Source organism: Salvelinus fontinalis, chromosome 5 (genome assembly GCF_029448725.1).
Source record: "Salvelinus fontinalis isolate EN_2023a chromosome 5, ASM2944872v1, whole genome shotgun sequence".
Taxonomy (NCBI): Eukaryota; Metazoa; Chordata; class Actinopteri; order Salmoniformes; family Salmonidae; genus Salvelinus; species Salvelinus fontinalis.
The window spans coordinates 17,458,670-17,478,671 of NC_074669.1; the positions used below are offsets into that span (position 1 = coordinate 17,458,670).

General features: G+C 41.7%; 1 protein-coding gene across 1 annotated transcript; it reads right to left on the reverse strand.

Moving 5' to 3' along the window:
- Positions 1-344: 344 nt before the first annotated feature.
- On the reverse strand, positions 345-19,702 carry lama3 (laminin, alpha 3). Its single transcript, XM_055922662.1, has 38 exons — positions 19,358-19,702; positions 12,381-12,494; positions 11,716-11,828; positions 11,488-11,571; positions 11,265-11,362; positions 11,026-11,070; positions 10,738-10,886; positions 10,519-10,629; positions 10,308-10,419; positions 9,692-9,865; positions 9,318-9,514; positions 9,030-9,146; positions 8,782-8,936; positions 8,523-8,664; positions 8,296-8,395; positions 7,869-7,985; positions 7,564-7,728; positions 7,202-7,353; positions 6,787-6,993; positions 6,482-6,630; positions 6,205-6,364; positions 5,911-6,035; positions 5,560-5,722; positions 5,162-5,266; positions 4,939-5,081; positions 4,717-4,834; positions 4,479-4,619; positions 4,185-4,315; positions 3,914-4,045; positions 3,396-3,540; positions 2,964-3,085; positions 2,632-2,812; positions 2,292-2,447; positions 1,939-2,101; positions 1,684-1,814; positions 1,474-1,567; positions 1,227-1,346; positions 345-1,064 (listed from the first exon to the last, which is right to left on the reverse strand). The coding sequence occupies exons 1-38, from the start codon at positions 19,601-19,603 to the stop codon at positions 919-921; spliced, it is 5,223 nt and encodes a 1,740-aa protein (XP_055778637.1). The 5' UTR covers positions 19,604-19,702; the 3' UTR covers positions 345-918.
- Positions 19,703-20,002: the final 300 nt, after the last annotated feature.

Below are 20,002 nucleotides of genomic sequence, written 5' to 3' on the forward strand. Positions count from 1 at the left end.
TTTCATTATGTTTTATGTGATGTGCAAGATGTAGATGAAGACAGAGTGGAGAGAGAGAGAGGATGTTGTCTGGACTCTGCAGTCCATGGTCACAGTATGAGCTAAGCCCGGACGTGCATTAGACACACATTTTTGCACCCTGCATGAATAAAGGATGTGTGCCATGCCAGGGGGTCCTAGCTTTGTGCAGAACTAACCTCAGTAGACTGTTGCAGTCAGCCTGGGAGGAGAGCCTAGAACCCCATAATAACATCTTCTCACTCCTAGTATTAATGATGACTACATGGCATGCCAATGGAAGTCTAGTCCAATCATAATATTGGCAAAATTGTTCAGGCGTTAAGTTTGGTATTCCTTTTATTGGATTTGACAAGCATTTGGTTAAACCTTAACTTTTAGTATATTGAAACTAATTGTGCAATTGCAGTTTAATTTTTACAGCAGCAACCCACTGGACACAAAAATCAATTCACGTCTATTCCACATTGGTAATTTCATTGAAATGAAAACTGTAGACTGATCAACGTGAGACATGGTTTTTGAAATAATATCAATTGTATTTTAGCCTCACTAGGGATAACATTTGTGTGCCAGCTCATCTTGAGAGGTATTTCTTCCTGTTAATTTATAGAATACATCAAAGTCACTGTCACTGTAATTTAAAAGGTGTGAATGTTCAATTCATGAAACACTTTGAAACCATTGCCTTAAACCCCAACAGTGTGAATTACCTTGCAAAGCCAACAACACAGTTATAAGAGCACTGCAGTGCCCTCCAGTGGTATAATTTCCACATGAAGAGGTGAGTGTCTATCTATTACACATATTTGCAGCCGTTTACCGCTGAGTCATAGACAGATAATCTCAGTGGTTCAGCGAATTAGGTAATCTGGGGCAACACTCATTGATTTCATCCCCTTAGTCTGCTGGGCATTCATTGACGTTCACAGGGCCGACCACACTGGAGGCTGTCTTAAAAACAACAGGCTTTTTATTGACCTTTATGTTCCGCAAGCAGCCAACAAACGAAGAAGAGACTGGCACTCCTTTATGCTTTGATGTGCCTGTATAGGGGGGAAAGCATTAAAGTCATATTCATGTGTTTATAGAACTGTCAGAAGCTGTTCATCAAGGTTTGACATGCTCTACCAATTTTTGGAAAGTGTTTTGATTCAGAGAGGATTTTTTAATGAGATGCAATGGGTAGTGTTGCTGAATGAATTTACCGGACATGCCACCAATGTAGAGGGAATCCTTAGTCATTGTGTAGGAGGAGTGGGAAGGCCCGACCGTACGCTGAGACTCTGAGTCCACGTTCAGTTGGACTACATTGTTCTGTTTGGACACTGAGGAATACAGTAGATGGACTGGCTATTAGAAGATCCTTCCAAGTCCTTGTAAAGAATATGCTGGTTTAAATGTATCTGTACTGTATGAGGATGAATCAATGGTTGATGTGAGAGGGATATGTACCTGCAATAACATGGAATGTGCCATCACACAGGTTTTGTTGAGGTGTCACAGATGCACTGTAGTCACCTAACCCATCATTCACGTGGACCTCCACCTGAGATTCAAAGCAAAAATGATATTCCAAAGTTTTCCACACATTTCAATATACTTCAGGCTACATTGTATCCAACTCCACAGTCCCATATACATGTTGATGAGGTTTAAAAGAACCTTGTTTTTCCTCATGAAGACACTTAAGCTGTTCCTATGACGACCCCTGGCATGGAAGAGGAGGCCTGTAGTGTTCCGTGGGCGAGCCTCAAAGGTCAGCTCAAAACGGGAGCCCACAGTAAAGAACTTATCTAAAACACAAAGTATATTTGTCAGAGTTACTGGATAAATGAGATGATTAGTTAAAGCAATAATGCTCACAACTAAGACACCACAATTGTAGTATTTTTTGTTATGACTATATAAAGTCCACACCTAAGACCACATGCCCTGTGCCAGCAAAGTATGCCCCCGTCTCTGTTGCCCCATCAAAGCAGGGCGGGGCCCCGTGATTGGCGGCTGGTTCACCAACCAGAACATTGTACACTTTGAAATGGCGTATACAGCCAATCACACTCTTCTTGGGAAGAGAGCCACCCTGAGAGAGATACAGATGGACGTCATTTTAAAACCAAGCACACATTTTCCAGGATGTAAATATAGATGTCATAGTAAATATGGCAGTTATGCACCAGATACAAACCTACAGGAGAATCACAATCCCACCCTCACATTGTGTTGTGTCTGGTTTGTTTAGACGCCGTTACAGTCTGTGTCTGCTTGCTTACCTGACCCCAAGAGGTTTTGGAGGCAGGGTCACTGCCCAGATAGACCGGGTTCTGCAGGGCTAAGGAGGAACCCTCCTCTGCAGGTAGAATACCATCAGGCACACGGAAACCATCCACGACCAGGTGGAAAGTGTTCTTCTCCACACTGACCATTACCTGCACACAGACAGGCAGGCGCTGATCAGCTGCTTTACACTTATAAATCTCTCAGCTGTGGCTGTGAGGTACAGTGTACATTTTTCACTATTTAGAATGACCTGAAACTAACAATGATTATTATGACTTCATTAATTATCCTAATATGGAGACCTGATATCTCAACAGTTATTAGACAGCTTACTGTATGCCATCTTCCATCGTTGCTCTTTTTCTTGTTGTGGATGACTCTGTCCTTCCCCAGTGAGAGTTTGATCTTGCCGTTGGTCATGTACAGAGAGACTTGGGAGATGTCCCCGTTCCCTGAGACATGGAGCAACAGCCCCTCAGATGACCTGGTTCTGATCTCCAGGGACAAGTGAGGCCTAGCAAGAGGAACAAGCAAGCCACAGATTTAGAATTGGATTGTCTGTTTTCATAGGTCTTATAACGGTTAAATCATAGAAAAATACATCTGAAGAGAATGTTTTTTTTAATGGAATGTGGATACGAGGACCAGCATTTGACCTGCTGTACCTGAAATTAAGTTCTTCAGGTGCGATGATGTAACTGAGCCAACTAGCAGCCCCAGTTAGCTGGTATGCCTGGGGGTCAGACACTTTGGGCAGTCTGCACTCAGTATGCACAGCACCAGATCTCTTCAGCCAGATAGAGGGGGGTGGGGGAGAGGATACACATTAATAATGTACCAATACAGTAATACTTTACCTTAAGTTGCTCTATTCTTGTGTAGTTACTTTGTCATTACTGTATTATACGATTGTATTATTTTAGACGTTTGTGCTGGAAGACCAAACCAAAGTTACACCCCTGTCGCTTGAGTGAGAGCCTAAAACTTTACAGGAAAATGAAAAGAGCCAACATATCCCTTACTGCATACTTTTACCATGAATAGCCTGATGGTTAACGTACTCTTGAATCAACTTTGGGAAATATTCCCATACTCACTGGTTTGGGTTTCTTGGGCCTCTCTTGAAGGCTTGCTGGCTCCCATATGGCCTGAGGAGGGGGCTGTAGTCTGCACATCCCCAGGATCACATCTCCCTTCTGGGTGAACGAGCTGAAGTCAGCAGGAATAAAGCTTTCTTCAGGCCTGTGTCAGAGCACAAACAGATAGAATGACAAAAAGAACATCATCAGTTATTTTTACTTTCCACAACTGACTTAATTAATTAGAGAAAACACTGTAGCTAATAATAATTTAAACACATTTACATTTTTTTCTTTTTTAAAAACATTTTAGTCATTTAGCAGACGCTCTTATCCAGAGTGACTTACAGTCTGTGCATTGATCTTAACCTAGCTAGATGAGACAACCACATATCTCAGTCGTAGTAAGGACATTTTTCCTCAAATTGTCACGAATCGGAATGACCACAATGTTGAATCATAATATCACCTCATAGAAGTTGACTTTTTCACATGTTTTACCATTATAACTATAGTGTTGCATTTTAGAATCAGACCTCCTGATATGAAGGTTAGCCAGGCAGCCCCTGAAGGTCTCTCCTCCCAACACAACCTGCTGTTCATTGGGCTTGTCTTGGGGGGAGGTTTGATGCTGACCCAAATCACCGTTATCAACCCTCAACTCCAATCTGAGGAAATCACAGCGCTTTTGTTATGTCTGTCTGTGGGTGTGTGGAACAAACCAACAATAACATTGTAGAGTTTATTTCAATTTCAGATGAGAAACATCTTTGCACAGCTTGACCAATGAAAATAAAAATGTCTTACTGTGTGCCATTCCTTAATGCAGTCAAGTAGTGCCATCTTCCATCGTTGTATGTCTTGGTAGACTTCAAGGCATTTTCATCAAAGTTAAACATCACATAGCCATCAACCAATGAGAGCTGGTATCCATGACGCTGATCGATAAAGAAATGGTGTGATGATATTGTTTACAAAAAGTGTATAATTCTAAAACAAAACTGTTAAATTCATTTTGATAACTCATTTTGATCCTTTTACTAGTGTTTAAGGTTAAAATATGACACACGGAGAGCAACCATTATTGAATAGTGGACTGACCTCTTCGCTGGTCCTGAGAAGAACACCTTTATTCTCCATGGTCCTGAACCCCAAAGAAACCATGGCCGCAGGGGTAGTCCAGAAATCCTGTGGGTCCACTGAGAGGGAGCCACCAGGGTGGAAAGTAGCTTCACGAACACCCTGAAAAGAAAATACACTGTACATGAAAATTCTAGAACTAGAACATCCTCCACATTGTGCAGTCTGAAATGTATTTACAAAATAAGAGACGGTTTACCAAAAGCGAGGTTGGGCATCCAACACTGACACCAATTGTCGTGTTAAACTCAATCTCCTTAGATTGTAAAATCACATTATCTATACATCCTCTGAATGGTGGGGTTGTGACATTATCTCTGAAAGAAAAGACATGACATGGATAATTGTATGATTGACATTCCAGGAAAATGCATGTATCCTTTACAAGAGATGACAGAAAGCCTATTTACAGAGTTTGTACCTTTCTCTTAATGACGCTGGTAGACCCCCAATGTAGAAATGTTTGAAACCTTCCATGATGTTGTCTATTTTGACAATCTCAGTTTGTACTCCAGCCACATGTACTTTAAATGTTGTATCCATGACTATTACAAATTGTTCATTCTAAGAGAGAAAGCAGAACTTTAAAAAAAGTTTATGCAGATAAAACTAAACCGTACAGTAAGTCCCTGACACTATCTTACATTGAGTGAAACTTTTCTAGTACTCTTGGCATTGAGGACTTGGGTGCCGTGTCTTCCCTGCAGCACAACATAACCTCTCTCCACAGTAACACTAGTGTACGAATCCTGTGAAATACAACAAACAGGTGAATGAAGGAACATATTTATGAAGACATTGCTCTACACACACCAACCATAAAATCTCAATAAGGACTACATTTATTCATGTCCAACTGCAATACATTGATGTTCCTGTATCTACTTGATGAAATTTTAAGCCTAATTGATTACACGACTTACAATGTAAACCAGATATTTAGTTAATTTACTTGAACTAATTATTCAATCGTTTCAGTGTGTGATTCTGAAATAATATTTTTAACTGATATCAGATATATGAATGGACAAAATATACATACCTCATTTCCTTTATAAAACAGTAATGCATTCTCCACCTGGCTGTTTGTGTGGAACTTGAGCACTCCTCTTTTCGGGGTTTCAATTTCTTTAATGGCCGTAACCAAACCGTAACCAGTGCCGTCAAAATAATAAGGCACTGTTGACTGTAGACTAACACTAACCCTGAAAGAAGGAAGGAATTGCATGATACATTCTGACACTGAAACAGAAAGATGTTTTTTCATGTATAGTCATGGTACAGACGATAACAGGCTAAATGAGAAAATGTGGACAGCATTCACCATTCCGTACAGTATGGCATCTTTTATAGATTTATAATCAAGGTGATGGTCCCTTTTGTTGGTTCTTACTTTATATAGGACTGTTTGTCTACGTTGATGGCATTCTTGAAGTTGTACAGACTAAAGAATTGATCATTGATAGTAGAAAGTTTGATGGCTCCACAGTATTTGGGGTAGCGCAGCTCCACTGGAGGCTAATGAGAGAAGGGCATAACGAAATAAAACAATACTTGAATAGGGAGAATAAGACTGGTCTGGTCCCACTGATGTCTACAGTGTACTTCTGTATTCAACAATCAACAATGAGCATGATGCAGAAGCATAGAACACCTGGGAGGCAAAGGGATAGAGGAATGTAATTACAGTGAAGGCATCAGGATAACCGCCTACGTAGAAGACCACACTGTTGGTGTCCAGGTTGAGGAGGCCGACTGTCGTGTTGGGCCGGTTACTCTCCTTAGAAACTTCGACAGACTGTGATGGGAACCTGTGTGTGAGACTGAGCTCAGCATCTTGGTAAACTCTAGAGAAATAGGAGACAAACACAGTGGGGATTACAAGGGAGCTGTTTCCATCATGGGCAAACTGTCCCATGTCATCAAGTTAGTATGCAATCCAGAACAATTCCTCAGAGGTGTACCTGTTAAAGACGACCTTGTCAAAAACAGTGGAGTTCACTTTGGTTCTGGTTATGTGGTCGGTGTTCAACTCATGTACGACTCCACCCAGCTTGTATACACAGCGGAGAGTGTTATTCTTTACAGCCATTCCAATGAAGTCTTTGGATGACTGGAACGGGGGAAACAAGCCATAGATTAAAAGTAAAAAAAATACTGAGCATCTTCGATACAAAATGTATCAAAATAGTTAGGGAATCAATTGAAATTCCAAGATTAACGCTCTAGGATATTATGACTAGACTATTTACTCAGATGGCACACTTACGTCCTTGTTGCCGAGATAGAGCACAAAGAGGTTTCTGTCATCCTGTGTGTTCTGTCTGCGCCTACGGCTGCGGTCCCCCCTAGTGGGCTTGGTCTCCTGGCGGTTGAGAAGAAGTTCAGCAGCTGTAAACGCCTTCAAATCCTCAACATTGGTGGGGGGGCGGAGCTCAATGTGACCCTTCCCATTGAAGGTCATGCCGATAGAGAGCTGGGGAGACACCAAGAGAGGAATAATGGACATTCAATATGACAGACAGCCAGGTACAGCCAGTCTAAAAGACCTAAGAAAAACAGTGTAATGGTTGGAGTGATCACGTTTGGTCAAGAAAGGACAAAATGTAAGGACTAAGGTTCACAGGAAAACAATCAAAATAGAATGAAGAATCTACAGTGTTTTAGGTTAGATGTGGTGTCACCCTTTTGACAATGTCTCTGGCCTCCTCTATCACGTCCTTGATTCTCCTGATGCTGTCTGTCATACTGACACTAGGGGAAGCCTGGGAGCACAGGTTTTGCACCCTGCTGAGGGTGTCTTCCAAAGTAGGCCATGTCTCGTTCAATTTCTTCACTGTACCAGTCAGGAGAGAAAGAAAAACAGCTCCAACCAACTACTTTCTTTTCACTTTCCCTTTGTATCATTAATTCAAATTCAATTTAAGAATCTGAAGTTGGATTTGAATTTACAGAGTAGAGGCAGAGTTTAGATTAGAATTAGAGGACGGTTAATTTCAATACCATGACAGGATATATGTACTGTGTGTCTGACATGAGTACTTACATTCATTGCCAGCCTCATCGAGCACACTGCCAATGTTTGAACTGACATTAGGAAGCCTTATATGTCCCAAGCTGATATTATTTAGTCTGTCTGTTACGTCATTGACTGTGTTATTGGCAGCGTTGACAGTTGCTTTGGCAGAGTCTATGAGCTTCCCAATGTCATCTGAAACACAAACAAATAGTGTACGTGAATAACATAAGTATGGTCATGTTGTGGCACAGAATGTGTAAACTGTCATTCTCATCGATTCCAAGGTGTGTTATTAAAACACAAGCATAATCTTTCATCTTGTATACACAAACCTCTTTGAATCTCTTTAAGATTCTCTGTAACTGCAAGAGCATCTTTTCTCAGCATCTCTCTTTTGTTCTTGGTCTGACCAACACGTTGCTTGTGGTTGTCAACTTTGGCTGAGGTCTCTGTGTGTAAAAAAAAAAATGTTGGGGATAAGTGGTAATATATGATAAGATAATATCAGAAGGAGATATCAGAAGGAGACAACGGAATGTGTTTTATCGAGGGTATACAGTATACTGCAGTGTGTTTTGGCCTCCAACAAAACCGTTAACAAGTTCAAAGTGCATAGCTTTCTTCAACATCATAAAACAAAGCCTTTGCCTCATATAATGTCCTGGAAGGATTGAGATGGGGTCAATAACATGATACATTCTTGTTTCTTTTGTAGCTTTAGTGTCGTTAGAAAAGCAAATATTGGGATGATTATTACACCTCTGAGGTCCTTCTCAGCATTCATGGCCTCTGTCAGTAAGCTACTTGCATTATGCTTTAGTTCCTCAGACCTGTTGGTCAGACCTTGCTCCTCCACATCCTGAAACATATAAAAGTTACTGGAGATATGTGAAATACTTATTGATTGTATGTTAACTGTATTTTCAATGTTGTTGTGAATTTGAAGTTAACGGTGGCTGTAGCATCCAGACCAGTATAATAATCACCTTCAGAGCTTTGTCGGATGCCTCTTTGGATTGGTTGGCCTCCATCTCTGCCTCTTCAATGGCTTTTATGATGCTGCTGTAGGCTCTGATGCTTTCTGAAGCATGCTGCAGGTCAGAGCTGTTGGTGGCATTATGCACTGCCCTGCAATAACAAGGAATACAGTGCTCACAGTGGCCCATACTAGCCAATAAAGACACGAACACACAAAGGTATAAAGAAGTAGGCCCCCAACCTAATGACCTTACTCTGTCAACCTACATGTGTAGTTCCATTGCCAGTCTGTTCAGTTCCTCTGCATGCTCCTCTGCCATGACGACAATGCCCTCCTTCTGTTTTGCTTTAGCGATATCATTCAGCCTCTTGGTTAGATTGGGCTTGACTCCGTCTATCTCGGCTGCAAGGTGCTCGTATTCCTGAAAGATTTAAATGATATTTTGAATGCCTCCTTCACAACAAGAGAGATAGGAATTTCCACTGGAAACGATTTGAATTCATCTGCTTCATACCTTTTTCATCTCCTTCATCATTTCCACAAGGCCTGTGATATTCTTCAGTTTATCTTTGGTCATATTCATTTCAGGAAGCACTGAATCACGTTTCCTCTCCAGCTCACCTCTTAATTGCTAGACAATGTACATATAGAGAGAAAACAGTGATTACCCCTTGTCAAACACAGAAACTTGAGACATGATTTGGTATTTGTCATGTTCAGAAAAAGGAGAGAACATTTTTTGTATTGTATCTGAGATCTACAACATATTTCATAGATTTTACACCTCAGTGTTTGACATTACCGTCAGGATTCTTAGGAAATCAGTACTGTTGAAGTTGAGGCTCTGTGTCCTGTTAACCATATTGTCTGCTTCTGCCACAGCCGCGGCCAGATCACTCAACGCAGAGACCGACGTCATCAGGGACTCTGCCGTCTCATTGGCTACAGCCTGGTTGTCGTCTAATGGAGCTGCCATATTGTTCTGGATGAAGTCCAAGACTGAGAGAGACACATGCATTACACTTTGCATTGTGAATCATATCTATCATACACAGTGAGTCAAGAATTTGTGTCATATTGATAATGTATAACATTTATTATTCAATAGTGTGATCATTTAAGTGCTGCCCTGTACTTTAAGTGACTATAGACTAAGCCAAAAGCCCCCTGTCTTACGTTTGTGAGCGTCCTCTTGCTCCCTGGCAGCCGTCACTGTCTGGTTACTGCAGCCAAGCTGTCTCATCTCCTTCACCATGCGCTGCACCACCTTCATCATCCTGGCTACCTCCTCCACTCCCACAGTGATGTTGGTTACACTAGAATTAGCCTCACTAAGCTGTTGAAGGAGATCTGAGACGGAAAAAAGAGAGGTGGGGATTATCATGACAATGACGTTGTCACGCCCTGACCTTAGAGATCCTGTTTATGTCTCTATTTTGGTTTGGTCAGGGTGTGAGTTGGGGTGGGTATTCTATATTCTATTATTTGTATTTCTATGTTTTGGCCGGATAGGGTTCTCAATCAGGGACAGCTGTCTATTGTTGTCTCTAATTGAGAACCATACTTAGGTATCCCTTTTTTCCACCTGTCTTTGTGGGAAGTTGTCTTTGTTTGTTGGCACTATAGCCTTTAGCTTCACGGTTGTTTTCTCGTTTGTTGTTTTGTTGGAGTCATTTTTTATAATAAAATAAAATGTACGCTCACCACGCTGCACCTTGGTCCACTTCCTTCAACAGCCGTGACAGACGTATCATTATATTATCATATTGAAACACTTTCAATAACAGTTTACCTTCTATATTCATTAGAAGATCTTGAGCTTCAGGGATAAAATCCTCGGCTCTCTGTTTGGTTTGGATCACTTTCACCAAGACATTCTCAGCATCTGAGAGAGAGTAACTTGCCTAGAAAGAGTAAGATCACACAAGTAAAAAGGATATAGTTTTTCTGGAAAATAACAGATTACACCTGACATCTGATTATGGATAGCAGGCCTCAGACACCTTGTCTTCCAGTAGGCTTATGTCCTGATCCAGACTCATAACTTCTGCTTCCAGCAGATTGACCTTTGGGCCCTGAGCATCCACAGTAGTGCTGTACCTTCCAACCAGAGCCTGCAAGAGTATACCAGAGGGGAGTGATCATCTTGTTAAATTGTGTACATTATACACCATTTGATGTTCAAATATATAGAGCCCCTCAGTAAGACCGTGTTAAATTACCTTTGTTTCAGTAATGGCACCTTCCAGCTGGTTAAGGTTGGCTGGTGAGCTGTTGGAGCCAATGCCCTGAAGCTGCTGCCTTAGCAATTCCAGCCCATCATCCATATTTTCCAAATCATTCAGTAAGGCCTGAGTACAGCTGTCACACTCTGACCACAAAGAGAGGAAGAGCATATCGTTTAGTTAGGTCTAATAGGATGAGAGGAAATGCAATATGAATCATGCTGGCAATAACGGACAATAGCTTACTATACAGTGATAATGTGTATTACTGTGTGCTTCACAAACCTATGCATTGGTCATCTGTGCCGGGATCATCAGGCTTCTTACACTCTAGAGACAGAAGACACAGTGAGCAACAGTTATACCAAATCTACAATAAGACAAACTATTACCAGCATGACATTTCTTGCAGGCATTTATTCAGTCTATAGCCTATAGCTTTGTCGTTATATAGGAGGCATCCTGTTTTAATTCATAGATCATTTTCTCTATTCTTGTACGGCTGAAGTGGGTCCTGAGCTTACTTCCAGTCAGATGGTCACAGGTACTGGTAGCATCACAGTGGCATCGCTGGCACCTGCCTCCATATATCATTGGGTTACCATAGTAATCTGGGGCACACCTGCCAGATTGGAGGAGGAAGAGGAGAGGAAAGTTATAGACTTGTTTTAAATATATTTACGGTAAGATGACATTACGGTAAGATGACACATTTTTATATGTACTGTAAAAAGCACATAAACACACCTCTCACATCTGGTTCCAGTGTAGCCAGGTTTGCACAAACATTCGATTTCATTTGCACCAATATCCAGACATGCTACTGCAAAACTACACAAAGAGAAAAAAATGCTTTTGAGTACCAAATAGTAATTATACGTTTTCATCCAATATTTTATCTGGGGAACGTAAAACCAAGTGTGCTCACATAGCTACCTGTACATTGACAGAGTGTATGGACATATAGAAACTGACTTGTTGGCTCTGAAGGGACATGGACACCCACGACAGGTCTTTTGGGCAGCATTGCCGTAGTAACCTTCCTTGCAGCGCTCACATCGATCCCCATCAGTATTGTACTGACAGTTCTGGAAAATAAAGTGTCCTCTCTGTTTATGACTGAAGCAGGCTTGTGGAATGTTGGGGGTATGGTTCATGGTGTCGTAGCACAGTACTGAGAGTTAGTCAAGTCTGGCATAAAAACGAATCTGTGGATATGACTTATATCCATCTGGATCAGCATGGGTTAGAAAAATTGCATATGTTTACCTAACTGGTGATCAGGAGGAACCTATCCTGCTATGTGTGTGTGCGTATGTCCTCCACTGGGTACAGACATCATTTCAAGGTCTGGTTTTGATTTACATTTAGTTGAGTTGTCAACTAACGTGAATTCAATTTGATATCAACAAAAAAATTCACCATGTCATTGGATTTAGGTTAAAAGGTGGGTGAAAAAAAAGACGAAATTCCTTTACGTTGATTCAACATCATCACATTGGATTTTGTTGTTGAAATGGCGTGGAAAAAAAGTTGATTTAACCTGTTTTTGTCCAGTGGGACCAATTAAGGCTGCTGTGTGTGCTGCAGCACCCCTGATAAATCACTTTTTTTATAGACACAGAGAGAGAGAAACCCACCAGACATCTCCCTGTTTGCTCGTCACATTCATTAGACAGGCTGTTACAGTTGCAGGGTACACACTGGCCCCTATGAGGCCCTGTCCTCTCTCTGTAGTATCCAGGGCCACACCTCTGTATGGAGGGGAAAAGTCAGATTAGGTAAGGCAGCCTTTTGATTGCAAAAGTGTCTTATCAAAAAAGTTAAAATAGAAAATATAGATCCGTGTTAGTCAATAATAACAGTACTATAGTGCTACATGTTTCGGCCCATCCTGGACTTTTTATTTAGCACATTCTTCAAGTGAAGAAGGCTTGGACTGGCAGAAAAAAAAGAAAAAAGAAAGAAAGGTGAAACAAGACCCTAGTCAGGAGGACATACACTGTTAATCTGCTATCTTGCTATCCATAATAATTCATTAAATGTAAATATGGACCTGCAAAGCAACCCATTTTGTGTAAGTCGCTCAGACACATTTGTGTGGTGAAAATTCCAGAGATTTCAATACAAAACCATTGCTTGTTTGAGTTGTAAATCAAGGTGTGGTATATTCTACCACTAAATCAACACATGAGCAAAGAACAATGGGGAACATTTGAGGACACAAGACCTGGGTTCAAGTACTATTTCATATATTTCAATTACTTTTCAATTAATTTGAAAACAAGTTTTTGGATAACCTGTATTTGAAAAAACAAGTAGTTGAATATTGGAATGCATTTGGAAATACTCAAATACACTGACTCAAATACACTCCCATACATTTAACTCAGGTATTTGAAAATAGTATTTGAAATAAGTATTTGAAAATACTTTCAATTGCAATTTGGTCTACTATTTGTTTTGCTTTCAAATAACCATTCAAATACTAAAATAAAAGTATTATTTTGGGATGTGTATTTGAACATAGTCAAATACACAGAAAAAAGTGTTTACAGTGCCTTGAGAAAGTATTCACACTCCTTGACTTTTTCCACATTTTGCTGAGTTTAAAATGTATTAAACTGAGATTTTTTGTCATTGGCCTACACACTGTTGGAAACTTCCTTTTTTTTGGTCAGGGTGTGATTTGGGTGGGCATTCTATGTTAATTTTCTATGTTTTGTATTTCTTTGGTTTTGGCCGGGTGTGGTTCTCAATCAGAGGCAGCTGTCTATCATTGTCTCTGATTGAGAACCATACTTAGGTAGCTTTTCCCCACCGATGCTTTGTGGGTAGTTGTTTTCTGTTTTTGTGTCTTCACCAGACAGAACTGTTTTGTGTTGCTACATTTTGTTATTTTGTCTCAGTGTTCAGTTTTTTTAATAAATAATCATGAACACTTCCCCCGCTGCGCTTTGGTTTACACCTTCTTCATACGACGGCCGTTACAGAACTACCCACCACCAAAGGACCAAGCTGTGTGGAAGAGAGGACTGGACATGGGTGGACATCCTGGACGGCAAGGGATCCTACACATGGGAGGAGATCCTGGCTGGAAGGGATCACCTCCCATGGGAACAGGTGGAGGCAGCCAGGAGAGCGGAGGCAGCAGGAAAAGAGAACCGGCGTTATGAGGGAACACGGCTGGCAAGGAAGCCCCCCCAAAAAATATTTGGGGGGCACACGGGGAGGAGTGTGGCTGAGTCAGGCTGGAGACCTGAGCCAACGCCCCGTGCTTACCGTGGCTGGCGTCGTACTGGTCAGGCACCGTGTTATGCGGTGGAGCGCACGGTGTCTCCAGTACGCGTTCTTAGCCCGGTGCGCTACATCCCAGCTCCCCGCATCTGCCGGGCTAGGGTGAGCATCCAGCCAGGAAGGAGTGTGCCAGCCCTGCGCTCCAGACCTCCAGTACTTCTCTATCCTGCGCCGGCTCTGCGCACTGTGTCTCCAGAGCGTCTGCACAGCCCAGTGCGTCCTGTGCCTGCGCCCCGCACGTGCAGGGCTAAAGTCACCATCCAGCCAGGACAGGTTGTGCAGGCTCTTAGCGCGAGACCTCCAGTGCGCCTCCACGGCCCAGTGTATCCGGTGTCTCGGCCAAGGAAGAGGCCTCCTGCATGTCTGCCCAGCCTGGTGAGTCCTGTGCCTGTGTTAAGAACTAATCCTCCTGCATGTCTCCCCAGCCTGGTGAGTCCTGTGCCTGCTCCCAGAGCCAGGCCTCCAGTGTGTCTCTCCACTCCCGTGGTGATCCATGGCAAGAAGCCTCCAATGATGATCCATGGCACGAAGCCTCCAGTAAGGATCCATGGCACGAAGCCTCCAGTGATGATCCATGGCAAGAAGCCTCCAGTGATGATCCATGGCAAGAAGCCTCCAGTGGTAATCCATGGCACGAAGCCTCCAGTAAGGATCCATGGCAAGAAACCTCCAGTGATGATCCATGGCACGAAGCCTCCAGTGATGATCCATGGCACGAAGCCTCCAGTGATGATCCATGGCACGAAGCCTCCAGTGATGATCCATGGCACGAAGCCTCCAGTGATGATCCATGGCACGAATCCTCCAGTGACATCCATGGCACGAAGCCTCCAGTGATGATCCATGGCACGAAGCCTCCAGTGATGATCCATGGCACGAAGCCTCCAGTGATGATCCATGGCACGAAGCCTCCAGTGGTGATCCATGGCACGAAGCCTCCAGTGGTGATCCATGGCACAAAGCCTCCAGTGATGAACCATGGCACGAGGCCTCCAGTGATGAGCCATGGCAAGAAGCCTCCAGGGGTGAGACTTCTTGGGATGTGATTTGGGTGTGCATTCTATGTTCATTTTCTATGTTTTCTATGTTTTGTATTTCTTTGGTTTTGGCCGGGTGTGGTTCTCAATCAGAGACAGCTGTCTATCGTTGTCTCTGATTGAGAACCATACTTAGGTAGCTTTTCCCCACCGATGCTTTGTGGGTAGTTGTTTTCTGTTTTTGTGTCTTCACCAGACAAAACTGTTTCGTGTTGTTACATTTTGTTATTTTGTCTCAGTGTTTGTCTTCATACGACGGCTGTTACAGTGCAATGGTATTTGGCCATAGGGAAAGTAAACAGGGGGCCTGTCCATAAGGGTGGGATAGGAGACACGTGCTGGAGCTGATAGATCACAAATTACTGTCCTATAACACTGTCTTATATCTTAATATGTTTTCTATCATTATAATTTATCAATATTTTTTATATCACTATATTATCTTAGTATGAATAGATGGCTAATTTCATAGAATAGAAAGAAGTGTTGGCTCTGTGTATGAGAACAGCAATTATGTAGTGGACTGACTCCCTAACCTCAAGGCCTCTCCTGACTGATAAGAAGAACGGTGAGCTCCGTGGAGGAGTGCCAGGGTTCTGGAGTGATAACACCACCTGCCCAGCAACATCCTAGACACAGAAGGGGGGTCTGTTTGGGAAGGAGGTTATAAATATATGTGCTTGTGACTTCATATGTTGTCTTTGCAGCTGTATGCTTTCTCCTGAGTCTTAGAACGTAACAACACAATACCATAATGTCAAAGTCGAATTATGTTTAATGTTTTATTTTTTACAAATGAATAAGAAATGTAATGCTGAAATGTCTTGAGTCAATAAGTATTCAAATGAGCTTAAGAAGTCGCATAATAAGTTGCATGGACTCACTCTGTTTGCAATTATAGTTTTTAACATGATTTTTAAAATACTACTATTTTAGTATTTTAGTAATACTAATACTGCTCATCTCTGTACCCTACACATACAATTATCTGTAAGGTCCCTCAGTCAAGCAGTGAATTTCAAACACAGATTCAAGCACAAAGACCAGGGAGGTTTTCAAATGCCTCGCTAAGGGCACCTATTGGTAGATATGTAAAAAAAACAAAAAAGCAGACATTAAATATCCATTTGAGCATGGTGAAGTTATTAATTACACTTTGGATGGTGTATCAATACACCCAGTCACTACAAAGATGCAGGTGTCCTTCATAACTCAGTTGCCGGAGGGAAACCGCTCAGGGATTTCACCATGAGGCCAATGGCGGCTTTAAAACAGTTACAGAATTGAATGGCTGTGATAGGAGAAGACTGAGGATGGATCAACAACATTGTAGGTACTCCACAATACTAGCCTAGTTGACAAAGTGAAAAGATGGAAGCCTGTACAGAATACAAATATTCCAAAACTTGCAACAAGGCACTAAAGTAATACTGCAAAAAAATGTGGTAAAGCAATTAACTTTTTGACCTGAATAAAAAGTGTTATTGTAACGTCTGCTTCCAACTCACACTCTCAAACACATAGATCCCCTGAACGCAGCTCACTTTCCAGCCCACTTTCCAGCTCACACTCTCAAACACATAGATCCCCCTAAACGCAGCTCACTCTCCAGATCCCAATGACCTGAATTCTGAACACCTGTTCACACACCTCTATGTCATTATCACACACTATTTAGTTCAGTTCTTTGCACCCCATCATTGTGAGGTGTTGTTTGTTTTGTGACACACTTCTATTCGGAGCGCTGGTTTTCTCGTAATTTACTCCTCCCGTGTATGATAGTTTTTGCCTGCTCACTAACGAAGCTTTTTGCCTATTCCCTGCCTGTGCTTTAGCCTATTGGATTTCCTGCTACCTACCTATTGCCTGATCTCCCAGACAACGTTACTAACCTTGTCCCTGCCTGTACTGTTGCCTTTTTGGATCCCCTGTGTATGACCTTCTGCCTGCCCCTGGACCCAGCTACCTGCCTCCTGCTGTGGTCCTTTACAATAAACACCTGCTGTGCCCTGCGCTTGAAACCAGCTCTCTGTCTCCCATTGTGTTCATTACAGTTATGTTTGGGGCAAATCAAATCCAGCACATTACTGAGTACCACTCCCAATATTTTCAAGCATAGTGGTGGCTGCATCATGTTATGGGTATGCTTGTAATTGGTTAAGGACTGGAGAGTTTCTCAGGATAAAAAGGGAAATAGAGCTAAGCACAGGCAAAATCCTAGAGAAAAACCTGGTTCACTCTGCCTTCTACCAGACACTGGAAGATTAATTCACCTTTCAGCAGGACAATAACCTAAAACACAAGGCCAAATCTACACTGGAGACATTGAATGTTCTTGGGTAGCCGAATTACAGTTTTATACTTAAATCTGCTGGAAAATCTATGGCAAGACCTGAAAATGGTTGTCTAGCAATGATCAACAACCAATTTCACAGAGCTTGAACAATTTTGAAAAGAATAATGAGCAAATGTTGCACAATCCAGGTGTGGAAATCTCTTAGAGACTTACCCAGAAAGACAGACAGCTGTAATGTCTGCCAAAGGTGATTCTAGCATGTATTGGATGAATACTTATCTAATCAAGATATATTAGTGTTTTATTTTTCATGTAATTTTTTTCTAATGTTAAAACGTTTCTTCCACTTTGACATTACAGAGTATTTTGTGTACATTGTTGACAAAAAATGACAATTAAATCCATTTTAATCCCACTTTGTAACTCAACAAAATTTGTAAAAAGTCAAGGGGGGTGAATACTTCCTGAAGGCACAGTACATAACAAATACTCAAACACAGCTTCCGTGTCTAGACCAGCCTATTATCACCAGACAGAATGTGTTTGATGTTATATTGTAGGATAATGTAATATTGTGTACAGTATGGATCTTTTAAATGCATTATAGTATGTACTGTGTTGTGAATGTAAACTACCTTTGAAAAGTTTGGGGTCACTTTGAAATGTTCTTGTTTTTGAAAGAAAAGCTCATTTTTTGTCAGTTAAAATAACATAAAATTGATCAGTAATACAGTGTAGACATTGTTAATGTTGTAAATGACTATTGTAGCTGGAAACGTCAGATTTTTTATTGAATATCTACATAGGCGTACAGAGGCCCATTATCATCAACCATCACTCCTGTGTTCCAACTGCACATTGTGTTAGCTAATCCAAGTTTATAATTTTAAAAGGCTAATTGATCATTAGAAAACCCTTTTGCAATTATGTTAGCATAGCTGAAAACTGTTGTTCTGATTAAAGAAGCAATAAAACTGGCCTTCTTTAGACTAGTGGAGTATCTGGAGCATCAGCATTTGTGGGTTTGATTACAGGCTCAAAATGGCCAGAAACAAAGACCTTTCTTCTGAAACTTGTCAGTCTATTCTTGATCTGAGAAATGAATGCTATTCTATGCGAGAAATTGCCAAGAAACCGAAGATCTCGTACAACGCTGTGTACTACTCCCTTCACAGAAGAGCGCAAACTAGCTCTAACCAGAATGGAAAGAGGAGTGGGAGACCCCGGTGCACAACTGAGCAAGAGGACAAGTACATTAGAGTGTCTAGTTTGAGAAACAGACACCTCAAGTCCTCAACTGGCAGCTTCATTAAATAGTATCCGCAAAACACCAGTCTCAACATCAACAGTGAAGAGGCGAGTCTGGGATGCTGGCCTTCTACGCAGAGTTCCTCTGTCCAGTGTCTGTGTTCTTTTGCCCATCTTAATCTTTTATTGGCCAGTCGGATATATGGCTTTTTCTTTGCAACTTTTTCTTTGCAACTCTGCCTAGAAGGCCAGCATCCCGGAGTCGCCTATTGACATTGAGACTAGTGTTTTGACCACAAACTTTTGAACGGTAGTGTATGTTTGGATATTTCATGTGTCATAGTGATTATATTCCAAAGTACGGTACTGCTGTAACCCTGTGATAAGAACCTATGACATTCTTGTGTGAGAAAACACAATAAAGTACATATCATAACTGCATTTAAAAAAATACTCAAATAGACATGTATTTGAACCCAGATCTGGAGAACGCGCCACCTGAAGACTGAAGTATAAAAGTGCTGTCGTCTGGACCTTTTGCTCCCTTTTGAGAGGAATCAATAAATCTTTTTTGAAGTCACTCTCCCTTTGTCTGTGTACCCTGTGATCTCTGTGTGCATCACATTAATACATTTTTCGATTTTTGTTGTTCGACACAAACTTAAACCTCCATTAGTAGTTGAAAATAGCAGGCAAATTGGTTTATTTTGCAAAGCTCTATTATTTAGCCCTGCATTACCTGGGTGATGGCTCCAGCTGACTGGTTGTTGAATGAGGTGTCACAGTACTTCCTAGGGATCCTGGGGTGCCCTTTGTGCCAAGGATCCTTACCACTCTGGTGGTTCTGAGGCAGATAGTCATACCTACAGTTTGGATGTCTCTGTGGTGCTCTCTGGCCATCTGTGCAGGGGCCAAATAAAGCACACCACAACAATAATCCCCATACTCCTCCAAACCAGCAAACAGTCCCTTGTGTCATTTTCATACGTCTGCAGGACAGCAAAACTATCTCCCTCACTGTTGAGGAGCTTGGCTGTGGGAACTATGAGAGCTAAATACCTAGGAGCTCCTCCCTCTGTAAGCCCAGGGCCAGATAGAATGCCCCTATAAAGATAGACTGGTATACATAAAGGAAGACTGAGCATATCAGTGTGTTTAGTTTGGTGTGAACATGTTGAGGTTCAAAGATCACCTGGGTACCACTCCCTTTTCTTCAAATGTGTTTGTGGAGCAGTAAGTTGGCATGGCATAGATACTATTTGTACTCTGTACCACAGGTCCCGTTTAACAATTGTAAAACTATGGAAGGTGTAAACCTATGAACCAGGTGAACTGGATAACAGTATAATACAAGGAACTCAAAGACAATCTACAGTCTAGCGTT

What these genes read in the sequence shown, in the direction of transcription:
- lama3 (XM_055922662.1), bottom strand. Translation starts at nt 19,603, where the DNA reads ATGAAAATGACACAAGGGACTGTTTGCTGGTTTGGAGGAGTATGGGGA. An exon ending in TAAGCCTACTGGAAGACAAG is followed by an intron (nt 10,420 to 10,518) that starts GTGTCTGAGGCC and finishes TACTCTTTCTAG; the next exon opens with GCAAGTTACTCTCTCTCAGA. An exon ending in GTTATCCTGATGCCTTCACT is followed by an intron (nt 6,036 to 6,204) that starts GTAATTACATTC and finishes TTCTCTCATTAG; the next exon opens with CCTCCAGTGGAGCTGCGCTA.